This window comes from Sceloporus undulatus, chromosome 8 (genome assembly GCF_019175285.1).
Source record: "Sceloporus undulatus isolate JIND9_A2432 ecotype Alabama chromosome 8, SceUnd_v1.1, whole genome shotgun sequence".
Lineage (NCBI taxonomy): Eukaryota > Metazoa > Chordata > Lepidosauria > Squamata > Phrynosomatidae > Sceloporus > Sceloporus undulatus.
Genome location: NC_056529.1, coordinates 28,757,176 through 28,778,812, shown reverse-complemented (window position 1 = coordinate 28,778,812; position 21,637 = coordinate 28,757,176). Strand labels below are relative to the sequence as shown.

The following is a 21,637-nucleotide window of genomic DNA, read 5'->3' as shown; positions in this document are numbered from 1 at the left end:
GGGAATCATTGGGTAATACTTGCCCATAGGGAAACATTGGGGAATGGTTGCGCATAGGGACTCATTGGGGAATACCTGCCCATAGGGAAATATTGGGGAATGGTTGCCCATAGAAAATCATTGGGCAATACTCGCCCATAGGGAAACACTGGGGACTATTTGCCCATAGGGAATCATTGGAGAATTCTTGCCCATAAGGAAACATTGGGGATTGTTTGGACATAGAGAAACAATGTATTGATATTTGAGGTTTTGATTATTCACGGATTTGATTAATATGTTCTCTCTAGGAATATCTAGGTCCTCTGGCTCAACTCTATGGTCAAATTTAACTAAAAGTTGCACTGAAAGGCCTAGAGATTCCTAGCGAAAACCCTCCACTAGGTCTGTGTAGCTCCTCCAGCCCAATTCTATGGTCAATGTCTGGCAGACTTTGACCACAGAGTTGCACTGGAGGACCTGGAGATTCCTAGAGAGGTGTCCTCTCAGGTAAAAAGGTGGTGTTTTTGTTATTCACGGTTTTTTCCCACATTCACGGGGGTCCTAGCGAATATGGACAAGCGTATAGTGCTTAGAATTGCAGGTCCAAAGCACACAGCAGAAACAAGCCAGTTTGAGACCGCTGTAACTGCCCTGGCTCAATGCCGGGGAATTCTGGGAACTGTCATTTAGTGAGGCATTGAGCTTTCTCTGTCAGAGAGCTCTAGTGCCACAATAAACTGCAAATTGGACTTTTGATTGGATGGGGGCAAAGGAAAGCAATGGTAGAAACAGATAGAAGATATCAAAAGCATGCTGGGAAACATTTATTACAACCAGCACATTATCCCCATCATAGTATGTTAAGTTTTTCTGCATAGGATCAAGGCTGCATGTGGCCTGTATGCTGCTTCTCTTATTTAAGGTAAAAGGATTTGCAGAAATCATTGATAGTATCAAAAGGAGTTGGGGCACGATCTCTCAAGGGAATTAGCTCTCTGTTTTATCTAATGTAAAGTAGAGAGTGAGACTGGATCTTCCTTTCTTTTCCATCGTAGAACATTTTCACCTGCAGTCAGAAAGCTTGATCACTCCCTTAATGCAAGCAATTTCTCACCAACATTATCGGGTCCGTGTTGCTGTCATTCAGGCCACAGGTGCAGTGATACAGTTTGGCAATGTGAAGTCTCTGGACGATGTCCTTTCCCACCTGGCCCAACGGTGTTTTGATGATATCCCACAGGTAACTTTCTTGCAGCTAGCTTTTAATTCAGATCAGTTATGTCTTGCTTTACAGCAGGAATGGGGAGTGTTTGATTCTCCAGATGTTACAAGACTACCATTCCCATCATCCTTCACTATTGCCTCTGCTGGCTAGAGGTGCTGGGAGTCACTATCCAATGTCTTTTGAAAAGCCACCTGTAGCCGCCTCCTGCTTTACTGCATATTTAGGAGACAAAGTTTAATACATAATGTTAATGCTGAATATTTGAACGGGCTCTTCTGTTTATGTAGTAACCATTAGATAGTATCCATGGTTACAGATGTGTGCAAAGATCCCTGTAGTGTATGTTCCAGCAGAAAAGTCCACCTGTGCTTCTCTCATTCTCTCTGAGCATGTGATCTGGCTCTTTGGTATTCCATAAATCAAATTATTTTTTTCTGTTTCGAAGATTTTGATTGAAACAGAACCCAAGGGCCTTAAGAAACCTAGCAGGATGCTTTTGTTGTACAGTAGCCTGATTTCACATTGCGTAGAAATAAATTATACTACATTACCTTTTTCCCCCCTTGGCTTTTTCTAGGTTAGGGAAGCTGTTATCAGTGTCATTGGAGAGTGGCTATTGCATCTGCGGGATCGATACTCTTACTTTCACAAGTTAATTCCTCTGCTGCTCAGTGGCCTTACTGATGAAATGCATGAAAACAAGTAAGCAGATCAAGAATCCACAGACTGTGCCCTTTATGTGAGAGACCTGTGCAGAGGTTGGGGCTTGATCATTTAGGTGGAGACTTAAATGTTTGAGTAGCTAGTTCCTGCAGCCCTGATATGTATATGCAATGATATGTGTATCACTGAAGGGTAAATTCCAAACAGATTCTATTTGAATTCCAAATGGATTCTACTTTTTAAGTGTCTTCTTTGTAGGTATTTTGTTATGATGCATATAACGGACATTATTTGTAATGTCTTTGTTTTACACTTAGGGAGTTGACTCTCACTTACTGGAAGAAAATAGGTCTGCAATGGGAAAAAGAAAATGAAGAAGATATTAAGGATAAACTTGACTTTTATTCTGTACCACCTTATTATCCTCCAGGATGTGAGTAATGACCACAAAGTGTGCAGAATACAAACTGACTGTTCCCATATTCGGCTCCCAAGGCATGTAGAACTGTTTTGGAATTGTGTCTGTGAAGCACTGTGTCTCAAAGAGAAAACTGGTGCAAAATACAAACAGACCTGATTGTGGTAAGATGTTTCAGTTGGCATGGCCCCAGAATAGAATAGGGACGTTTTCAATTGCTTGAGCTTTAAACTGTTAACATATTAGCAACATTGTTTGAATAAGGGGAAATATACCTCACATTGGGGCTCTTAAAAAGGAACCCCAGTCTTCTCACTCATGACTAAGCAGGACATTTGATTGATTTTAATCAGCCTCTCTGTAGATAGTGAACTTGTGATACCATACTAGTCTACATTTTTCCCTTTAAGTAACCGTAGTAACTTCAGTAAGACTAATAATGTGAGACTTAACAGCCAAAAGGATGGCAGAGGATAAAGTCTTACTTGTAAGAGATAGGTGGTAATACCCAGAATTCTGGGAACTGCATGAGACAATGTTCTTTGCAAAACAAGCATAGATCACAAGACTGGGCAATACCCCAACTGCCTATTCAAACAATCTCTTCATGCATCGTACCTTCTCATAATTGCATCTCCTCCAAAAAGATTAATAGCAAATTATAGAACCTTTTAGACATTTGACCTACTTAAATTTCACTGTATCTCTTAAGAAGTTTAAAATTGTTTTCTGGTATGGTGTTCTCTCTGTTAGCCTGAAAAATGTGGGAGGTCAGTTCTTTATATAGTATTTAGGCCAGTGATGACTTGCCTTTTTTGGCAAATACTTCACAAGTCAAGGGTATGAAATGGGTATTGTCATACATAAAGGACTTCAGTTAAGTGCAACTTGATTGGCCAGTAGATGTCAGCAGGATTGACTTTTCTATATTAGGACTCCAATTTTAATGGCCAACATTTCTAAAAGGTGGGTTTGTATCCTTCAAGTTGTTTATGACTTATGCTGATCCTAAAGCGAACCTATCATGGGGTTTTCTTGGCAAGATTTCTTCAGAAGAGTGTCGCCATTGCCTTTCTCTGAGGGTCAGAGAGTGTGACTTGTCTAGGGTCCAGGGACGTAGCCAGGATTTTGGAAATGAGGGGGTCCAGACTAAGTGCCACCATTATAATGGGGTATGGGCACGGCGGTGCAGCAGCGCACGCCATTCACTGTACCTAACAGAAAGAGAGTCCAGACCCCATGGACCTCCCCTTGGCTACATCCCTGTAGGGTCACTCAGTGGGATATCATGGCCAAGCGGAGAATCCTGGTCTCTAGAGTCCTAAGCATAGCCCAGCACTGAAACCACCACAGTATGCTTCCTATGTTGTGCCAAGCTGCTTGATCAGGTAAAGTCTCCCCTCAAAAGATTTATTCTCTTAGCACCTGAGCAGTGTTGCACCTTTATGCTATTTTTCTGATTTACTTGCCATATACTGTCAGAAGATATATTTAGCAAGTAGCAATAGAAAGTTAGATCAATCCCTGGAGTCTTGTACATTTGGAGCACCTCAGCAACAGTCCACATGTCCTGAAAGGCAGCTAGGTTGATATACTGCTTTTCTTTCCCATTGAGTACACAAAATCTCTTCAGACTCTGAAGCAGCAGTGCTGTGAGACTGGATGCTACAATTCCTTCAAGGCTGCATGTTATCCTTGAACCTTAACACTACGAGGAGCAAGTAGGCTGACCTATGCCTTTAGCATTAGGCTGGCTGATGTATGCACGCTTTAATAGGAATCCTCTGATTCTGCACAGTGAATACGTGTCATATCAATCTATTTATTTAGTGTATTTTGTGGTTAGTAATACTTTCACTAAAGAACAGTTCAAGAGTTTCTACCACTATTTCCTTGTCTCAATTTTTCTTTGGCCTTGAGCACTCCCAAATGATGTCTCTAGCTGCTCTGCAATGAATCACCTGAGGATGCCTGCACCAAGTCTTTCCACTGCCACCCATTGTGTGTGGAATGAACTACTTTACCTCTGAATTGCACAACTCCGTTTCCTTCCCCATCCTGTCCTCCAGTCCACAATCCCCTTGAACCTTAGTCTTTCTAGCTGCAAGGTATTGAACCTGACACTTCTGCCTCTCTGTGCTTTGATCTCACATTGACAAAATTGCAGATCAGGGGGAGAAGTAAAGAAGGAATTCAGTAACCTTATAACAATAGAGTGACTTTGTACAGAAAAGGTTTTTTAAAAAAATCATTGCCTTAGGACATTGGTGCAGACAGGTTAGAGAAAGGTGGAGGGAGAAAAATCTTTGACAGCAGTGAGATATGCAGATGAAATAGCTGTATTTTTGCATCAGAAATGAATTGTTGAAAAGGACCAGCCATAATCTTTTGAAAAGCAAACGCCTCTGGCCAGTTGGGATGCCACTCTCCCTCTTTCTCTTCTCAGACAGTATTTCAGAGTTTGACCTTTTTGTTGTTTGCTGTCAGTTTCCATAATCCCAATGCTCTCTTCCTTGACAAAAGAAACCCTAGTTCAGAGTGCCTTTGAAGATTCTTCCTCCTAAGTAGGTGCTTCACAAACACTTCTGCCTTCCCTATATTGTGTAGCTTTGACTTCATTTTCTTTAAATGGATAACCACACAAGCAGAGCCCCGCATGGAAAGCTAGGAGATGCTTCAGGGCTTTCTTTTGTGAATGTCAGCTTCTTTAGTTAGGAGTCTTTCAACATTAATGCTGCTGCTATTAGAATTGTATTGATTTTGTTGTCGTTTTAAATATATATCTTGCTTCTCCACTTTCAAACACAAGTCTGAAGTGGTATATAATAAATGCATTAGTTTTTTAAAAGTTAAATCAACAAGGCAAATCTGTTTGAGGTTTTCTTGGCAAGATTTGTTCAGAGAGGGTTTGTCATTGCCTTCCTTTGAGAGAGTATTACTTGCCCAACATCACCCAGTGGGTTTCTATGGTTGAGTGTGGATTTGAGTATGGATTTCCTTCATCTCAATCAAGGAGTTGCAAACAACATCCTTAGGAACATATAGATCACACAAGATTTGGAAAACTGTACCTAATATGTTTTGGGGGTACCTTGGTGTCGGTTTAAGACCTAAAGTTTGAGTATGATTTTAGTAAACTTTTTTAAAAAGTCATTTTTAAAAAGACTTTCTTTCTCCCCAAATTCTTTCTCTGTCTTTTCTTTTCCCATCTTAGTAACACGTCCAGAACTGGGGTGTCGGGAACTTGTGACCAGACACTTGTTCAAAATACTTCCAGGTCTCTGCAATGATTTAACTGACTGGGTTGATGGCACCAGAATAAAGGCATCCCAGCTTCTGGTTATACTTTTGCAGCATGTGGAGGACCACATTACACAACATATGGACTCTCTTCTCAGGGCCTTGTACCGTGTGTGCTCAGATGAAGAAAGTATTGTGGTTAGGAATGTAAGTATGTCATTTCAGATGATGGGATTTTCCACAAAACCCTTTGCTTTTCTAAATTGAAGGCAGTATGGTTGAACATGTTGATTAGATTTACATGTAGTAATCAAAGCTAAACCCAAATGTCATGTTAATGTTATATTCTGTATCTTTATTTATTTTTTTACAATAGCTGAAAGGTGGTTAAACTGAAACAATGAATTAAGAGAAAGAATTAGTAAAGTATATTTAAGAATACTTACAAATATTTAAATATATTGTATTTATTGATTTTTATGGTACACTGCATTTCAGAAGGTGGACTTTTTCCTGTGGAATATGACATTTTCCAGAAATTTTTATTGTGGAATTTCTTTTCTGAAGATATTTTGCTCTTTTGGACCATTTCAGTTTAACCTTACTAAACATGACGCACCCATGTCTTAGTTGTCTTTCTTCCTAGGTGCATGAAAACTGAGCCAGAAGGATAATCCACTTTTGGGCCATCCTTGCTGGATCAGGACAGATAGGAAACCTAAATGGACACTATGGAGCTGACTCTGTTTCTGTTTGATTATTATACATTAGTGATGGGGTTGTTCAAATTCTAGTTCCCTTAAGGTGCTGGCCAAGCAGACCATTAGCAGCCTCTTAAAAATCATAAGCAAGAGATTAAAGTGTAAGTGCCTCAGGGAGAGAAATTCCATTTTCAAACTATGTACAGTTCATGCCCTTTCAGGTTAATTTTGCATGTTATCTGTTTCTCCCTCTCTGCTGTGTAATCCTCCCACAATATTGAAGTATGCTTATTCCATGGGATAGCCTTAATTAGTGTTCAGACACAATAAGTTCCTTTCTTCCTTCTGGTTTCCTTTGTGTGGACAAAGTCAACAGCCCAGTCTGTTGTTTGACTTATGTCCAAAACTCACTACAAAAATAATCCAGTTTGAAACTGCTTTAATTGCCATGGCTCAATGTTTAGGAATTCTGGCAGCTGTAGTTTTGTGAAACATTTAGCCTTCTCTGTCAGAGAGATCTGGTGCCACAATAAATTACAATTCCCAGGATCCCCTAGCAATGAGCCAGGGCAGTTAGAGCAATCTCAAACTGGATTATTTCTGCAGTGTGTTTTGGATTAGTGACTCCACTTAAGATGCAATCTGAAAAGTTGTGTGTGGTTTTTTCTTTTTGTTTTGTTTTTTGCAACATGACATGCTGACACTAAGTGTAGCGTTGCCATGGATAAAAAAACTGTTTAGGGTACAAAGAAGCAGAGGGTGTTATGTCTTGCTACGTGCTGTTCTTTCTGGGGGAAAGACGAACTCTTGGTCTCAGTTTAGGCCTATCTTCAAACCATGGTTAGTGACATTTTTATATGGGTTGGCATGATTTCTAGATTGACAAACCATGATATATGACCAGTCAGCAAATCATAATTTTTAAAAAGATGGCCTGAGTTATTTTTGAAGCCCTTGATTTGAAGTATGATTTGGCACATTGTCTGCATCATATATATATATATATATATACACACACACACACACACACACACACACAGCATTTCCTCCATCCTAGGGCCAGAAATGGAATGAAGAACCTGACAGGATAGAAAAAAGAGCACACAAGCACTTTTCAACCATAACAAAGGCCCGTTACAGATGGGCTAAAAGGTACGTGCGGAGCGCGTACTAGGGTTAAGACGGGGAGGTGCTGCTGCGCCTCCAAACAAGGCTTTGCAGTTGTGATGTATTGGGGTTGCGGCAGGGCGCCGTTTCAGAGCTCCTTCCTGGTTTGGTCCGCTGGGCGCAGCCTTCAGACGGCTGCGCCCAGCAGACCAATGGAGAAAGGGGCCAAATGGCCCCTTTCTCCTTCTCCCCGCCGCCGCAGGGGAAAGGTGCACCTACAGGCCGCCCCAAAGGGGCGGTCTGTAACGCGCCAAAGTTTAAAACAGGTTTTTGGCTCTAAACTATGGTTGTTGCAAACTTAATTTTGGTGTGAAGTAGGTTTAAGTCTTGCATTTATCTTTGAACTATCTTGAAACATTGGGGAACATTGGAGAAGGGCTGTAGCTCAGTACTAGAGTACACATTTTGCCTGGAGAAGGTTCAGTCTGCTCCCCATATTTCTGCTACCAGCCAGCATATTCTGAGGTAGACAGGACAATTGTATGACTTGGTATGAGGCAGTGTACTGTGGGCCTGTTAGTTGTTCACACACAAATTATTTTGGGTTTGTAAATCCTGTTTTGTTTGGGACCAAGTCAGAATCCATGTCCATAAACTATCCATTTCTGGTTAGTCTGACCTGCTCTTGCAAGATGAGGTTGGACTGAATAAGCTGTATGCAGCAGCATGTTGTTTGTATACAGCAAGCCAGGATAAACCAGGAATCTTAGCTAACTAATGCACTCCTTGAAAGCCTGCTTACCTAGGTTCACGCTATTGAAGGTGTGAAAGAAGAAGCTTTTCAAGGTAATAAAGAAGAAGTTAATTAGCAGTGTAAGTAGGAGGTGCACAAGTGCTTCTTACAAGACGCATAATGCTCAGCGGCATCTTTATTTGGCAGCAAGAATGAGAGAACCTGGTCTCTGCTTAGCAAGCTTCTGGTCCAGTGCATGAGCAAATATGAATTGTCTTCCGTCATGCTTCATTGCCTTTGACAGTGAAGGCTTGTTTTTTCCCCAAAACACAATGTGAAGCTTTTAAAATCTTGAAAATGTTAAGAGCGAATAACTTATTTTCCATACCTTTAAATTTGGTAGAAGAGGGGTATCTCAAAGGGGCACTTTTTAAAGTCCTATACTAATAAATCCAGTGTAGGCTTCTGACTGATGGCTAGTTAAAAGATTCTGTTAACACTGGATGTTGCGTACTTCATTCTGCTTCTTCAGATATATATTTTTTTAATTTTCTGTTTGAAAGGTTGGTGATGAAAGAAGGCATGTGAGCACTCATTTTGAGCTTTCTCGCTACATGTCAAGGAAACTTTGTCATGCATTTAATCATGAGTGAGTGAAGGGAGTGGAAAGGCCTACAAGGCAGTTCCTTGAGGCATTAAAAGAGAAAGGGAGAAAAACAGCTGGCACCCTCACATTTAAAAAATGGCAACGTTGAACTTGATTTGTCTTTTGCTTCTTACAGTCTGGCCAGCTTATGTGTGGGTGTGTTATCTCTTACAGTGTTTGAAAGCAGCAGAGCTGATTGGAGCTTTTGTCAGCCCAGCAGTGTCTCTGAAATTAATAGTTTCTGACCTCGAAAAAACACCCATGACTTCTTACCTCATGGTTCTAGCAGCGGTGATACGTGGTTCCCCAAAGAAAATCTTGCAGCCTCATTTGGTGTACGTTGCCAACATGCTATCCCAACCCGAAGTAACTCAGCGATCTGAAGAGGTAAGGAGAATGCAAAATACATTTAACAACCATGATGCTGAATTTAGTGTGGACACCCAATCGGCATAACTTGCAGCAGCCCAGAACTCCTGAGCTCAAATGATCCGCTAGCTTGTTGAACGGGGACATCTTTCCATGTTCTCAGTAGCCAAACAGTGCCCAAGCCTTCTATGATGTTCTTTGTTTTACCGGAAATAGATATTTAAGCTTTGTACCGTATAGGTATAGCTGGGCAGTGGTCCCCCAACTGTGCTCTTTAAGGGATTTTGGACTTCAGCTCCCAGAATCCCAGACTATTGGCCAACATGGCTGAGGCCTCTGGGAGCTGAAGTCCAAAATCTCTTAAAAGGCACAGTTTGGGGACCACTGGATAACAGGTTTGATTTTCTCTAAGACCCATTTGTTTGTCTTTTTAGTAGTCCATTGAATTTGTAGACATCTTCTGCAGCACCACATATCAAATGAGCCTATTGTCTTGCTATCAGCTTTCTTTACTGTCCAGCTTTCACAACTATACATTGAAATGGGAAATATGATGGTGTGGACAATCCTAACTTTACTATTCAGTGATATATCTTTATACATGGCTATTCAGTGGAGGTGGAGCAAAGAAGGGTGTAGAAATGATTTTAAAATGCTTGTAAACATTAACTTCCTGCCTGTGTTTGTGTAGGTTTTTTATGTGACGCAATTATTCTCCTGTGTGGAAGCTCTCATTGAAGTGTGCCAAGAAGACTGTAAAGAAATAAGTCTCCAGCTAACAAAGATTTTAATCACAATATTGGCAATACCACCAAATATTGGACATTTACATGTAAAGGTAATCTGGACAGAACTGTCATAGGTTCCTCTCTTTTCTTTAGGTGTGTTTTTCCCCCTTGTCTTTAAGCAAAACAAGACTGAACTTAATAGTTCCTTCCAAGTGCCCTATTTTCAGGTTATCATAATTCAAAGTGGAGCAGCAAAGACTCTTAAAGAAAGGCCTAAAGGGTAAATAAAAGTACAGGTCTGACAATACTTTACTGCTTAAGTACTACATCTGATCTATAAAACCATTGGGGAGGAGTTGCTGGCATATATATCCAGAGGTGGCTGTCTTGACCATGCAGCAAATGTAGCCAAATCCATGGGTGGGGGGACATCCCCTCCAAAAACCCGAAAATCCCACATTGCAATGATACTTTAGGGGGCAGCCATGTTGATCATGTAGAAAAATAAAGCTTACATTTTTTGGTTAAGAGGGTAGAGAACCTGTGATTCTTCATATGTTGTTGGATTCTATAGTCCCATGATATCTTCCTGTGTTGACAGGAGTTTTGAGTCGAGCAGCATTTGAAAGGCCACAACCTTGTTGTCCTGAGCTGTCTCCGTTTCACGGTTCATCCGTATGAGTTGCCAGAAAGACAGAGCTGCCATCTATCAAAACACACCAGTGGTCCAACACAGTCTTATGTTAGGGGCAGCCATTGTGCAAGACATTTAGCAGAATGCTTTCCCGTCCTTTGTAGTAGAGATGCCAAGTACTGAATCTGAGAATTTTCTACATTCAGAGCCTCTGTTTTGCCACTGAGTTATGCTTATTCCTGTAAGCTGCTGAATGAGAAGCTAAAAATCAAGACTTCCTTAATTATCATCACTAATTTTGCACCGCACCATGTTTCATGGCAGGATTTCAGAATACTATCTAGGCTTCATTATAAATCTTTTATCTGGAGCTTCCCTAAAGGGAAAAGATTATCCATAAAGCAGTGCCCCCCTCCCAAGGGTGGATTTGTATTAATCTTCTGGAGCTGGTATTGTTGAGAAAAAGCCCAAGAGATATTTCCAGAACTGTTGCAGAAGAGGTGATCTTAGTGAAAAGAATTCCAGGACAAAATAAAGCAAAACTCTCAAAGGGACTGTGTGCGTGTGCCTTCAAGTCACCTGTCAACTTATGGTGATCCCATGATAGGGCTTTCTTAGGCAAGGAATATTCAAGAGGTGGTTTTGCTAGTCTGACACATTTTGACACATGCAAAAGACAAGATGGTGTCCCCTCTCAATTCCATAAACCAAAGGTGGCAAAGCTACCAGTTTTAATTTAAGTCAACACAGCTGATGGGGCATTGTTTTCCACCACACTTGAGAGCATCAGGCTAATCTCAGGTGGCTGTTTCATTCTACCTAATGACAGAGATAAAGCTACAAAAAAGCAATTGGATCTTGGAAGCTGAACCCATTGGGTCCAGGTGAGATATTAACAAAATACAGAAGAAGTGTTTAGTAAGATCAGGATGCTATGTCTTGAAGTTAAGAGTAACTAATCACTAGAAAAGGTAGCCATTCAAAGGAACATTTAGAGTGTCACATAATCTGCGAAATAGTCATTTATTTTAATCAGCTAGTAAAAAATTACCATGTTTGTACACTGTTAGTAAGGAGCATGTTGCTGCTGCTGTTCTTAAATTTAACTTATTAACAATTTTGTTTCTCTTTTCTCTGCCCAACAGTTAGAAGAAGCCATGAACACATTGGCTGAGGTGCAGCATTTAGAAGGTACTGTCAACCTGTACCGACAACATATAGCTCAGCTTATGGAATGGGTATCTTTAACTCATGATCGCTGGACTTGTTACTCTCCAGAATTACTGCAGTTGGATGTAATTGCCACTCATTCAGGTAATATGAAAAGAGACGAGTTTGTATGGATCCACATATCCTTGACTCAAATTGTCAGTCTTTGTTATGGAAATAAAGGCATGTTTGAACAGTTCTATAATATCATGAAACACCAGCCCACCCCAATGGTAAAAAAAGAGAAAAGCAATGAAGCTTCTTTGAAGGGATGTCTTGAATCCATTGGCTTGTTTTATTTTATTTTATTTGCTCAAGTTGCTCTTCCAGTTACATGAGATATATAAACCTGAGCTTTCTTCATGTTCCTTCCTTCTGTCTAAACATATGGCTGCATTTACACTGCGGGATTAATGCAATTTGACACTGCTTTAATTGCCATGGCTCAATACAGTAGAATTGTGGGATTTGTAGTTTTGTGAGATATTTAACCATCTATCAGAGAGCTCTGGTGCTACAGCAAACTACAGATCCCAGGATTCGATAGCATGGAACCATGAAAATCAAAATAGTGTCACATCGCATTAATTTTGCAGTGTGGCAGCAGCCCCTGCTTGTAGCATTATAGTGTACCATTACAAGTGAATACAGCCACTGTGGCTTGTGAACTGTACCGCAAAAGCAAATAGTTTGATTCTATTGCTAAGCATTTTGATGTAAGATATACTAATACCCATTTAAAAAGCCAACAACAACAACCGTTATTCTGCTTTTGTTTTCTAGGCCCTGTAATAGGTGAGGCCCTTCAGGATTTTATTCCCATTCTTCAAACAGGCCTTCAGACATCCATAGACCCTCGGGTACGTCTGAAACTGTTTATGACATTATCCCAGTTGCTTCAGAAGCCAAATGAGACTGTCAATTCTCAAGGGTGAGCACCATTTTATATTGTTCAGAAACTTATCTGGTTGTGCCTTCCCTTTGCTATTTATAAGATAGTTCAGTTTGAGTCCCTGTCAGTAAACCCATTTCTCAGATGCAGAAGTGTAAACATTGTATAGAGGTATTGTTAAAATGCAAAAACTCAGAGGCACACTTCAAAGGAGTTACTGCGGGCAGTTTCATTGTGTCTTATTTTCTTCTAAATTGTGTTTTGATTTTTAAAGCAGTGCTTATTAATATACAAACCATGAAGCCCCAGGCAACTGCTTGTACGGTGGACAACATATACCATAGATCTAAGTTGACTGTTTTTCACCTGATCTTAAAATCCAAACCATGTATGGTGAGGACATGTTGAACTATTATTACATAGTGAGATCTGATTTATTTCTGGCAGAGACTGTACATGTGTGCTGGATGGTGATGAGGAAATAAAAAGTCCCTAAGATAGGTAGATAAGTATTAAAATGGGTGGAGCTGGCTTTGGGAAACAGCATGGGAGGGCATTTTAGAAGCTGCTGAGCAGGCTTCTGCTGTGCCCAAACATATGGCAAGCTTTGGGCACCTAATTCAATTGCCAAGCACTTCACTGGAGCCAGCTAAGAAGTCCCAGTACCTGTCCAATATCCTGTCGAGCAACCATTTATATTTATTTAATAGGAATTATAACCATGCAATCTCTGGTGGCGGTGGAGATTGGTTTCAGTAAGTGAGAAATTCTTTTGCAATACCTGTATTCAAGAAAAAAGGTTGCAATCCTATTTTTATTAACAGATGCTGTAAAGTCAGTGATAGAACCCCTTATGTTAGGAGTGGTATATGAATTGGTCCATAAGGGCTCCCTTAAGTAAATTATGATGTGAAGCTTTGTCCAGTGCATTTTCAGTGCCTTAAGTATCTTTTATTGGCAACCCCTGTAAAAAATGTGCTATGCATTTTCAGTCACTAGATTTGAGGCATTTGATTGTTGTTGTTTTTATGTTGTCCCTGTTTCTCTTCTTTCTTTGAAAAAAAGGCAAGTTGAAATCATATGTTGTTGCATTATGGGTAAGCTATTCTTGAAAGGAGAAACATGTTTTCACTGTTACATGGTAATCAGTCAATAATTACCAATATTGGGTGCAGTCCAGGTCCCCAGCGGGTAGAAAAGGCTGCAGTTTAAGTCATTTTGAGTAAGAGCCAAGCACATCTCCATATCTGAAGAACTATTTCATCTTTTTCAACAGATGTGTGCATTCTTTAACCATAAAGTAGGCTCTGTTATCAGGCAGCAGTGTGTGTGTGAATAGTTCACACTGACAGGCTTCAGTATATTCTGTTAAACACTTCTTGAACATCTCAATTTGCTGAACAAGCTGGCAATGTTATTTTCAATTTGCTTCAGAAATATTAAAAAATAACATACTTTTAAATGTCCTTATCTTCAGAGAGAAAATTCCATTGTAGGTAAGTAAGTGGTCCTGCTGAAACCCACCCTTTGTGGGTTTGACACATTTTGTTTAAGGGATTAGAAGAAGCCATTACCAAAAATATGAAAGTTCCCAAGGGTCAATTGGCATGGACCACCTTGGAGCTAAATGTGGCTTTGAAATGACTTGATAGAAGATACAGTTACTTCTGGGGGATTCCTGCTCTACCCCTTGGTTGTTGGCCAGAGATCTTCCTATTTAGTTGAAATGCAGATCAGAGGATAAGGATTCAACCTGTGTTGCGTGAAAGTACACTTTCCCCAGAATAGATTGTGTATATTTCTAGATTCTGCCCTGGGCCTGAATGTTTTTAACTTGTGAGTATAAATCCAATAAATAAATAAATGCATTGCTAATGAAAGGGCAGCAGAGAAGGGACCAGCCTAGCCACTCACTGGATGGAATTCTACATGTATATTCTAATGGGGTTTATCAAGGGCTTTTCTCTGATTTGCCTGGTGCTATTGATTTGCCCGAATCTAATTCCTTCCACAAAGGAAAACTAACACTTGAAATTAAGGTTGAGGAGTGCCAGATGTTTGATTTGTTTATATCCCTCTTAACAAACTTTCTCTTCTTATACATATAAACCACATCATGCCAGGGAGGAGTGGGTTAATCCTGAAACACCAGAGCAAGGGGCTTATCAAGATAATAAGGAATACTATTGGCAGAAAGATTCTTGCCTCTCCCCTTCCTGAAATTTTGTTTATACAAAGTCCACTTATTTTCCCCTTGAAAGAAATTTGAGTAATGAAATATTGTTAACATACACTGTCATCAATTAGGGGTCCCCCTTCCCCTTCTTTTTCATGCTCTGTTCTTCCTGTTCTGGCTATCTTGTTTTCAAGACGGAAAATGTGCCTTTTCATCCTCTCTTGTCATTCCATCACGTTTGCACAAAGCTTTTATTTTGCTCCTCTTTGTTCTTGGCTTCAGGCAGTTCTGTAACTACCTTGAGATTGTGATAAAAGACATCCTGGCTCCTAATCTGCAGTGGCAAGCTGGAAGAACAGCAGCTGCCATTCGCACGACGGCTGTCTCATGCCTCTGGGCTCTTATTTACAGCGAACTGCTTTCTCCAGAAGAGGTAAATGTCTTCCTCCTCCCCTGTCAACCCTACTGGAAAACCAAGGAAAGAATATTTGTCATCTAGGAATGCAAATCCTCCTTCTCTTGGAAAAAAAATAATAAAAAATCAAGTTGAGCTCTTGCCAAAATACATTTTAGAAGAGATGGGAATGAAGTTCAGCCTGAAATTTAAAATGGTACTAGAAAGAAAGGAAATAGCAGTGAGCCAATAAGAAAACCATGGCATCTTAGCACATTGGAGTGGAGGCTATGCAGAACTTCATAAATATTGTTACATGGGCGGTGAAAATATCGACCAAGATTTGGTACATAACACTTGTGGACTTGGAACTAGGTTTCCCAGACCTCCAGATGAGGTTTTTAGGATACAGCTGGGTGAGATTGAAGGAAGAAGACTGTGTGTCAATTCTGGGAGAAGCCACAGGAACTAGTGAAGGTATACCACTGGATCCTGGCATCTGTGTTTGATATTTCTAGCCTATTTAGGGTAAGCTAAAAGTCTGATAAACACTAAGAAATAAACCTTCTCCAGCACCTTAGTAAATGAATGCAAAGGCACTGGCCTCACTTGAGAAGCCAGGATCAAATGGTGTGTCCCCCACTGGACCTGCTCTTGGAAACTGAAAACTGAAGCAAATCTGTTGTGCCACAGAGGGCTGCAGTGGGAGGGAGATGGGAAGAAGGATCCAGTTCAATTTGTGGATGACAAAATATACCACAGAGTCTTGGCTGTTGTCATTGGGACTTTGGTTTAATTTTGTTCACATTGCTTTAGTACATAACTTTAAAGTTATTAGTGTCTCCCTATTAAGATACTTGTACACTGATTTACAGTGTTGCCCTCCAGGATATCAATAATTGAGTTAGATTACATTCCCGATAGGGCTGACCATGGCTAGCACTAACTACAATTCCTGCCCTAACTGGGCTTTGAAAACAAGGTACCAGTACTGGTCAGGAGAAAGTACTATGTCAACAAAATGTACAGTTTAGATTTTTTCAGCAATTTCTAAACAGCAGCAGCACCTGCATTTCTTCCAGCTTTCTTGATTGTAAGAATCTTAGCCTTAACTGTATGAATCCTAGTTCTTGTTTCTATTTTTGTGTCTACATGGCTGATCAAGGATGAGATCATGTTGCATAGAATTCTCCAAACCAGCCCTATCACCAGATAGTTTAGAGACAGTTACTTCAAGGATCAATGAGCTCAACAGATCTCAGCAATAGATAGCAGAGAATGGAATTGAAGTGTTCATAGCTAGACAGAGAAAGGGTTGCTTGATGGTCTGTGTCTGACCAGAGCGATGACTGAGTTTCCGAGGATCAGAGAAATAAAACAATCGTGCAAAAATGTCTTGGAGCCCTTGCTGTTGATATTTGTCCCATTTGTCTGATCTGGCTTTGAACCAGATGAACACTTTCTCAGAGCTAATACACATAAGGCTGAATGAAACTGAGTTGTGACCTAGACGCTTGTAAGTTTTTTGAAGAGATTGCTGAGGCAAACAAAGAACCAGCAGAACTAATGCCTGGGAACCACAAATGCCGAAAGGGGTATTACACAGGGGATCTGTGGAATAAGAAGATGTAAAGGCAACAAAAATTGGACGGATAAAGTAGTAATCCAAAGTCCTTAGAATATTTGATGCAACCTGGCAGAAGAATACCAGCATCTGTGTCTCCCCATCTCTGTATGGATGAATATGAACTCTCTCTGTTCCTTTCTAGATTTGGGTGGTCTGTCATAAATGTACTCTGACTTTTACTGTTTGTCTATATTTGGATATTGTGGCTGCTTATGTCCGAGACAATAGAAACCATTTGTCTAACAGACTAAACAGTTTCAAAGATTAGATCACAGAAGATCCTTATAAGGTGAACCCGAGAAGCAACATGTATTCATGTGCACACAAACACGCATAATGCCTTATGTGCAGGTTGCCTGTGTATATCCCATAGTGTTTATTAAATTTGTTTTGTTTGGGAAAATCGGAAACGAAAATGACTTTCAGACTAAAGCAGGCAATATTCTATATAACTGGGCTCAGTAGAGATTGAACAAGAGAAATACAAAGGGGCAGGAAAACAAAATAGGTAAAAATAGTTGTGGGATGGGACTTAATGTCAGGAGAACAAGGGAAGTGTGAAGGGGAAACATTGTTTTTGATATTTCATGTATAGTAATGTAATAATTCAACGAATTAGCAATTTTATATTTTGTATAATGACTTTGATACAAGTTCAGTATGCTTGTAAAGCTTCTGGGATGAGTTAGTATGAGCCTTAGGTCTGAGGAGGGTGAATATTGATTGAGAGCGTAAATTTGAACATGAGCACCATCTTCTGGACTATTACAGAAATGCAAACTTTAAAGTAGATCCTGAGAAGCTTGCATGATGTATTTGGTGCATTTTTGGTTGGTCCAATAAAGACATCACTGTTTTGGGGGGATTTTGGATGTTACTGTATTTTGCTACCCTGGCTACTCCTGGATACGTTTTAACAAATGTGATGGTCTCTCCAAAAGATTGGTAAGAGGAGAGTGGTTATGTTCACTGGCTACTTTTGTTTTCAAAATGTATGTCAAATCCTCCTGAAGAGTTTGTATTGTTTTAGGGAATTTCACTGACCCCATGGAATTTAAAATGGGAAAGCTTTCGGGAGAAATGAGGTCCAAAGAACTATTTTAGGCATTCCAAAAAGTTGATCTGCATGCAGAGGACTTTCAGAAAAACCAACCTACAATAAGAGAAAACACTAATTCGAGTGCCAGCAACATAACCCATAACATCATATTCCACATTGCTTTTGAAACTCCTTACTGTGAAAGTGAGTTTCTCACACAAAATGAGATTTCCCGTGTGTGCTCCACAGCTGCTATTTGATAAATGGAAACCCAAAAACCATACATAGAGCTACACAAAATCCTTTAGACCATGCTTTGTAATTTTAGCAGAATGCTTTTGTTGACTGTATGCTATAAACCTCAAAATACAATGATTAGAACTATGTTGTGTGGCTGTGGTACATCTCCCAGCAGTTCCCCCCTTCCCGCCCTTTCCTACTACAGTATATAGCTAATGCCATCCTCCCAAACCAAACTGGTCAGTGAATTGTGGCTAGTTTTCTAATAATGGGCCGGGCTGAGAAAATTTTGCCTCAGTAAGAATTATATTTGTCTTTTACATAAGCTGTGTCTTGTCCTCTGTGGCTGTAAGAGATCTGATAACAGAAAACATGCTGCTCACAAGTGACTGATTGCTGATCTTTCTCTTAAGATGGTGATGGTTTCTTTTCTTGGTTTCAGATGACACGCGTTGGAGGTGAACTGATGCCTAAGATCATTGCCACGCTGGGAGAGGATTCTAAAATGACACGCTTACTGTCCTGTCGGATTATTGGCACATTTTTGGACAGCTGTGGGAAACAGTTTGAACTCGCCAAAATTTATCCAGGTGTGAAACACGACGGGCAGACTAAAAACCACTTTATTTGAATATGGTTGTGTGGCAAAATCCCATCACCTGTGCCTTTCGACACTTGTGCCGCAGTTCCTCCATCCATATTTAATACATTTCAGCAGGATCAGAAAGTTAAGAACTGTAAATAACTGGTGTATTTATTCACAATATAATTTGCTCAGTTCATTTCCATACTACTGATGCTGTTGCTCGTTTTATAGAAATCCTAAACCGTTTGGAAGATACATCCCATGATGTCCGCCTGACTGCTGCTAAAGCCTTGACTAGTTGGTTCAAATGTATAAATGATGATGAAAAAAAAGCCCTGTTGAAAAACAATATTCGGCTTGTATATGAGGTACTCTTGGTTCACCTGGATGACCCTGACCAAAACATCCAAGCAGCTATTTTAGGTAAGTCTTTCAGTAAGTTAGTGGTCTAAGTAAGTTTAGTTTAAGTGCTTATTCTCTGAATCATGAGCTGCCTTGACATCACAGCATCAAAACCGAGAGTCAGAAAAGGATGAAGATTATTTATTTTTCAATGGAAGATGAAATTCCTACCAGTTTCCTTCTTTTTCAAAGTAAGTTTTAATACAAGTTTAATTATTGAGAACTGGTTACCTGGTACCATTTCAGAATATAAAAGTTTGTTCCCCTTTCAAATCTATTAGGAAGAAGGGAGGTTGTTTTCAAGTGTCATCCTATTTGACCACTGTCAGAATTAATCAGCAAATCTAGTAACAGAATCTTGTCACGTCTTTTTTGTATTTTCTGCAGAATTTGTTTTTGTACCACAATCTAGTTTCATATCTCATGAAATGTGCTCGTTGCTTCTTGTGTATAATGTTTTGATAAATGGATATATCACTCAGTGTATCCTGAAATTGCTTCCATATCTTCTGACTTTGGTACTGGTTCTTACATTTTAAAAACAATACACTGTGGGCTGTTTTATCCTATTGTATGCTAGTGAGTATTTTTCTTGTCTTCTATGTAAGCTGACAAAACAGTATCGTTTTCCAGTTCCATCATAACCGACTATTGTCAACATGTGCCTGTAAGCCTTGTAATAGTTGATCAGCCCATTTCAAAAACCTGTTCAACCGTGCCAAGAAGTCTAATGGAGTCTAATTCCTCAAATGATTTTGGATCATTGGTGTTCTGGAATCGTTTCAGAAAAATGATGTGTTATCTCTACTGAGAAAGTGTCTTTGTTTTGTCAGTGAATAAAACAATAACAGACAGGCAGTTTTTTCAACTCTGGAACTTTATATTTTGCAGATACTTTGAAAGAAGGAGGTACTCTCTACCCAGACATCTTGGCAAAAGAAATTGAAGCCGTTGTGTATAAACATCGCACTCCAACCTACTGTGATCAACTGCTGTTACACATCGAATCAACCGGCTGGAGATATTCAGAGTCATAAATGCCTCTCGGTGACAGTGTCCAAACTCTGCCTTATAGTAGGAATGGAGCGATCCTGTTTGTGCCACAATAGCGTGACACTTCAATAAATTGGGAAGTTGAAGCTGGTGATGTTTGACATTCATGTGGCTAGATAAAACATTTTTAGACTTGTTTTTAAGCAAAAGATTTTAAAGATTTTATAGAAAATATGTGATAGACACAAGCATGAATGAATGTGCTTCCTGTTAATTTGCTCTGCGGTATTTATTGGTATAGATTCCAGTCAAGATCCACTAGTATATTTTGGCATCTAATGGTCATGAAATGGGGACTTTTTATTTCCTCCCTCTCCTGATTTATTCCTCCATAGCACCAAAACCCTGTTCCAGAAGGTTTCCCAATCCTGCAGAGTGACCTGCAGAAGGAAGATTGTCGTTCCTGTCAAGAAGCAGCAGGATCTTGCAAAAAGGTTACTGTTGGATCCTGGCACCCAAGTCTGAAATCTCTCTTATGATCTTAGACTCCAGAATAACAGCACAGTAAGAAGGTCAGCCAGCCATGTACATTATGGTGTACTTTGTTGAAATCTATAGTTCACCAATTTGGAGAGCTTTGGTCTAGGAATGCCCACCGATAACTTAATGATTTATGTACAGGAGTATTCAGATTTATTTTTATGTTCTTGGAAATGTCACTGTTCTATTTCTAAAGCGTGAACATTTCCACTCTGAGCCAGGACCATTGTTATAAGCAGAAAAGTAGAAAAATCAGCATCTTGCATTTTTTTAAATATATATATATATGCAAGATGCTTGTATATATATATGTTTTCAGGTAACCATATAAATATCAAACATCTTGGGGATGCATCATTGCTCTGGAAATTAATAGGATTCTTCTCTTGGTGTACAATACAATTTAGTTCGCTGAAGACGTTTGTTTATCCCGAAGTGCCTTCATACAATAAACTATTTTTTTTATTATTGGCTGTGTCACAGATGATTGAAATCTCATTTTACCTATTTTGATAACATTTTTAGTTTTTGTTTTCCTTTTGATTTATTGTTAATTTCTGTGATACATCTGCAGTTGTAGACAAGTCCACATTTGCTAAGATTTACAAGGTGAGAACTCAGAGCTTTGGGTTATAAATGAAATAAGCTAAAAATATTGCTAAAAACCGCTATGAAATTTGTGCGTTTGCCATAAATTGACAGGCAGCTTGACTTTGGATCCTGACATTTACTTGTAAATACGTATTTGTATGTGAGACAACAGGCAATGCACACTTGCTTTTAACAAGATACCATTCTTAGGGCTATCTCCAAGCCTTGCAACATTTTGCTGACTGTAGATACTTTTTGACAAGGCCACGTATGTTGGCAGGCTCCCCGCATGAAATTCCTAGATACGGTCCGGTTTGCATTGTAGCTAAGTGCTTTGAAGGAGATACAGAAAGACAGGATAACATTAAGAAATGAGTGTAAGACTATAGCCTACCCTGGGGAAAGGCAGGAGAGGCAGTAATGGTAAATGGTACAAATGTTTTGAGGTGAATGAAGCTGAACCTAGATGGGGAAACTCCTCAAAACACAATGCCTACTGCCA

At 39.7% G+C, this 21,637-nt stretch overlaps 1 protein-coding gene across 1 annotated transcript in view; it reads left to right on the top strand.

Moving 5' to 3' along the window:
- DNAAF5 (dynein axonemal assembly factor 5) overlaps nucleotides 1–20,829 on the top strand; it is a 24,127-nt gene extending 3,298 nt beyond the window's left edge. Inside the window, exons 2-13 of the mRNA XM_042437400.1 lie at nucleotides 1,038–1,222; nucleotides 1,785–1,909; nucleotides 2,188–2,303; nucleotides 5,503–5,735; nucleotides 8,890–9,102; nucleotides 9,776–9,922; nucleotides 11,592–11,760; nucleotides 12,439–12,586; nucleotides 15,006–15,156; nucleotides 18,466–18,613; nucleotides 18,841–19,032; nucleotides 19,903–20,829. Coding sequence (XP_042293334.1) covers nucleotides 1,038–1,222; nucleotides 1,785–1,909; nucleotides 2,188–2,303; nucleotides 5,503–5,735; nucleotides 8,890–9,102; nucleotides 9,776–9,922; nucleotides 11,592–11,760; nucleotides 12,439–12,586; nucleotides 15,006–15,156; nucleotides 18,466–18,613; nucleotides 18,841–19,032; nucleotides 19,903–20,048 — 1,973 coding nt within the window. The 3' untranslated portion in view covers nucleotides 20,049–20,829. The remainder of the gene's footprint in view (nucleotides 1–1,037; nucleotides 1,223–1,784; nucleotides 1,910–2,187; nucleotides 2,304–5,502; nucleotides 5,736–8,889; nucleotides 9,103–9,775; nucleotides 9,923–11,591; nucleotides 11,761–12,438; nucleotides 12,587–15,005; nucleotides 15,157–18,465; nucleotides 18,614–18,840; nucleotides 19,033–19,902) is intronic.
- The last annotated feature ends 808 nt before the right edge of the window (nucleotides 20,830–21,637 follow it).